At 42.1% G+C, this 4,304-nt stretch overlaps 1 protein-coding gene across 1 annotated transcript; it reads right to left on the reverse strand.

Moving 5' to 3' along the window:
• Positions 1-1,338: 1,338 nt before the first annotated feature.
• cebpa (CCAAT enhancer binding protein alpha) lies at positions 1,339-3,310 on the reverse strand. Its single transcript, XM_079867304.1, has one exon. It carries the CDS (start codon positions 3,056-3,058, stop codon positions 2,192-2,194), a length of 867 nt encoding a protein of 288 aa, XP_079723430.1. The 5' UTR covers positions 3,059-3,310; the 3' UTR covers positions 1,339-2,191.
• Positions 3,311-4,304: the final 994 nt, after the last annotated feature.

The raw sequence follows: 4,304 nt of genomic DNA on the forward strand, positions 1-4,304 counted from the left end.
AGAATAATGGAAGTGTACAGAAACTTCTCTCTGACTTACGATAGAAACAGTGCAAGACAAAGCAGATCATTCACAGGTGAAGCTGAATGAGGAAAAAGAGCTGGCCACAGAACAGAGCTGGCAGGCAAGTACAAGTGAGACTGAAAATGTTGGCTTAACAACTATGCTTGAACCTGGCTGAGACAGATTCTGTGTGTGCCATCATTCTATCTGCAACAGAGGTTTGGAAAGGGGCTTGATTTATTGATTCAATCATTCCACCACTGATAATGTAAAAACATGTCAATTGACAACAATGGAGTGTAACACGTCTCCACAGCTCAGAGAGAGCCTGTCTCTCTTTCTCTATGAAAAGTATACTCAAGAGAAATAAAGACATCAGTAGCACTCTACATTATCTAATTTAAGGATAATTTGATCAATTCAGAGCTGAGGCATTAATCAATGAAAGTGGTACTCACAAGTGGTTATCAGTGACCCTGATCTTTTACTGACAATGTGTTCAATGTGAACTCTATTAAAAGTGCAACAACTCACTGTAAATATGTAGCGCTGTGAATGACTGTTGAGTGAAAGTTAACAGTGAAGCTCAAAGACCCTGCATGAGCTGAAGGGATCCTTCTGGAAACGCCTTCTCGTATTCACGTAAAAGACAAATGATGTGGAAGCTATCATTTAAACTATAAACAAAGTTATTCTACAAGTATTATTCCAGTTAGTTCTGGTTTCCAGTTTTACTCACACGTGTTTCAAAAATATGTATGTGCATGTTGGACTTAAACGACTTTCGAGCGCCACCTATCGGTGTCGAGCGAACTGTATGTGTCAACTAAACACTCTTGGGCTGATGCTACACAGAGTAACAGAAGAAACCACACAACAGTGAGGGAATTATACTAGACACGAGCGCGACAAACTAAGAAACGAAGTAAGGTGAATTTCAAATATATACACATAGCTACATAGCTATAAACAAACACATATTAAGTTGCAAAACTGCTCAAAATGAGAAGGCAATGGATGAGACATATGTAAGACAATGTTTTAATTCATCATTTTAGCATATATATATTTATATTTATATATAATGTTCATTTTAAAACTGAAACATATTAAACATTCGTATAACATTTGCAATATGCCGTTTGTAAAAAAAAAAAAAAAAAAAAAAAAAAAGAAGAAGAAAAAAAAGAAAAAGTGCTTCCTTTTCCTTGCTGTGTATTTCTGTCCAAGTTCAGTCAGAGATGACGATAAAGACAGCAAAACTCAAAAGGCACTGAAACCGGTCTCTGCTCGAGTGTTGATGTACAAAAAAAGAAAGAAAAAGTTCACATGAAATGCACACACTTACAGAGCAAGACAGGACTTCACTGCAAAACCAGTGAGAAAGCACACGGTGATCGTCCACCGGAATTATTCTCATGACAGCAACAGACATTGCATAGAGATATGCACCCTTTCACATTTTTTATCAATCATATTGCATAAATACAAAGCGTTTACTCAAAAAGCGTATACTGACAGGCGTTTTACAGATCAGTACCCGAATCATGGAAAAAATGTTCACACTGCGCTTCAACAGGTCGCGTTTGGACGACATAGTGCATACGGTCTGCGTTATGAATGACAGATAGTCTACCACAGTAAAAACCTATGAGTTCCAGTCCTATGCTTTGGCATTTTGTCTATTGCCGTCCATGAAACAAACCCACCCCCTGCAAAAAAAAAGTATTAAATCAACAATATCATATCATACAGTGAATGTTGTGCAGCAGCAGGTGTGGTGGAAAAACAGCCTGCTATGGCAGGAAAGTTTTTTGTCGCTTTAGGTTTGTATGTAACCCAAGGAGGCGGGGGGGGGGGGGGGGGGGGGGGGGGGGTTGTAGGAAAGCTGGTAACTTAACATAAAAGGTACATTGACAGGGTGAAATCATGCCCATTAGCTGCACTGATATATTTCGCGTAGCTAACACATTCTAACAAGACTACACCTACAACAAGCTAGTCCAAATGTATGAAGAGATGAGCTTATCGTTTGTTTATTTGTTTGTTTTTGTCTCTTTTTTGTACAAAAGGCACATGTATACCGCAGCTGCCTGGCTCCTATAGAAACACTTTCAGAATGTGTCAGCGTTTATCCAGCAGACGTAAAAATCACGCTAAAGTTACTTCAAAAGTTCAGCCCGCTCCGTTAGGCGCAGTTACCCATGGCTTTGACAAACGAGCCGTCTGGGAGCTGCCTGAAGATACCCCGTAACGTCTCCAGTTCTCGCGTGAGGTGTTCCACCCTCTTGCGCAGTCTTTCGTTATCCGTCGACAACTCGATCACTTTTTGTTGCGTCTCCACATTGCGCATTTTCGCCTTGTCCCGGCTCTTGCGCACGGCTACGTTGTTGCGCTCCCTCCTCATACGATACTCGACGCTGCTCTTGTCGATCTGTTTCTTGGATTTCCCTCGATCGCCCATCTTCATGGAGCCCCCCGGCAGGTGGCTGTGTTGGTGGTGCGGGCTGGGTACGGGCGTCGGGGGAGGTGTGGGATGGCCCGGCTGGAGGTGCATGGTGGTTTGCGCGCAATGCGCGATCTGGTGCTGAAGGTAGGATAGATGCGGCGCGTGGTGCTGAGAGTGGTGGTATGTGGGTGGCATCGAGTGGCTGAGCTCATCTTCCTCCCGGGGCTCTTGTTTGATGGCCACGGGTCTCATTCGTGCATGGCTGTCGTAGATGGGTTCCAGTTTGGAGGAATCCATGTAGCTGTTCAGACAGCCATACATCTGCGGGGCCCCCGGTGTGCCATTGGCGCCGTGGGGGTACTCGTAGTCTCCGCTCGCCAGTTTGAGCTTTTCTTGCTTGGAGCTGTTGTGGAATAAATCAGCCAGGAACTCGTCGTTGAAGGCAGAGGGGTCAATGTAGGCGCTGATGTCGATGGAGTTCTCGTTCTCGCAGATCTCGCTCAGGTCTCCAGCGGTGTCTTTGTAGATATAAGGGTTTTGCTGACTCTGTACAAGGCTGGTCATCAGTGGCCGTGGGGCGACCTCGTAGAGGTTTGCTTGCTCCATGGGATATCTAAAACCTGCCAGACATGGTGAAGAGCTCCGGGAATCCAGCTTGTTCGCAGTACCGGAGAAAGCCGTGCTGGCTCCAAGTTGTCGGGACAGGCGAGCGCGCAGCCTGTCGTGGCTGTGTACTTGGCCGTAAAGTGAATGAAAGCTTAAAGGCTGAAACGCCACTCAGGATCTCCTTTAATATGACACTTACACCATCAGCGTGTGAGCTTCACATCTGTCAAATACTTTCTCAGTCCACTTATATACGCTTTGGAGTTTGGAGGGCGGGCGTGCTCTGGGTCCTAATGCTTCACTGCGTGATCTCTGCGCGAGAGCTCAACGTACGCATTGATATCGACCTGGTCCTTCAGAAATGTCATTATTATTGAATTATAGGTAAAATAATATGCGTTTCAGATAATTAATAATAATTCATAAAATTAAATATGCATCTTTATGTTTTTTGTTTTTTTTTACATTTTAAATTTAAATTAATTTAGATTTTGATGCTCGATAGGTCTAGTATTGTAGCAGCCTTTTCAAAAAATTAAAAGAGAGAGAAAGAAAAAATGATAAAAGTAAACGAAAAAGAAAACATTGCGGTTGCCTTAAAACTCGCTTCTTGAAAAATATTAAACGCACCATGTAGGCCTATATGCCATATGAAAGTGTATTGATAATTTAAAAGTCAAATGAATCGCCTCCACATTAAATCTCACCAAAAAAAAAAAAAAAAAAAAAAAAAAAAACAGCCATCCCATTGAATAATTGATTTTATCTTTGTGTTTATTTGTTGTGTTTATTCTTATATTTTCCGCTGGCCGTATTGTGCTATCCATTATTTTCTTAGCGCTTGGGAGAATCTTTTGGGAACAATAATATCTACGTAGGCTATACTTTGCCAAAACTAACAGCACACGTCTCACCTACATGAGCGAGAGAAGCTGGAGAGCACACAGCAACTTGACAATTGCATGCGCTGAAAGTGAGCAGTCTGGGAGCTCCCTCTATTGTTACAGCGCGAGCCTGGCACATAATTAAAAGAATGAGACGAGAGGCCAGCAACAGATGTGTTATAATTACGTTTTTCTGTTGATTTATTTTGGTCTGCTTTAATTTACCTTATGTCAGATTTAGAAATTACCATGCTGTATTGGAGCCATATAGCCTATCAGGTTATGTTACATGTCCTGCATTAAAAAAATGAAATAAAATAAAGGTCCTCTCGTTAGATTCAAAAGTGCATGTTTTATATAAA

This window comes from Squalius cephalus, assembly GCF_949319135.1.
Source record: "Squalius cephalus genome assembly, chromosome: 3".
NCBI lineage: Eukaryota > Metazoa > Chordata > Actinopteri > Cypriniformes > Leuciscidae > Squalius > Squalius cephalus.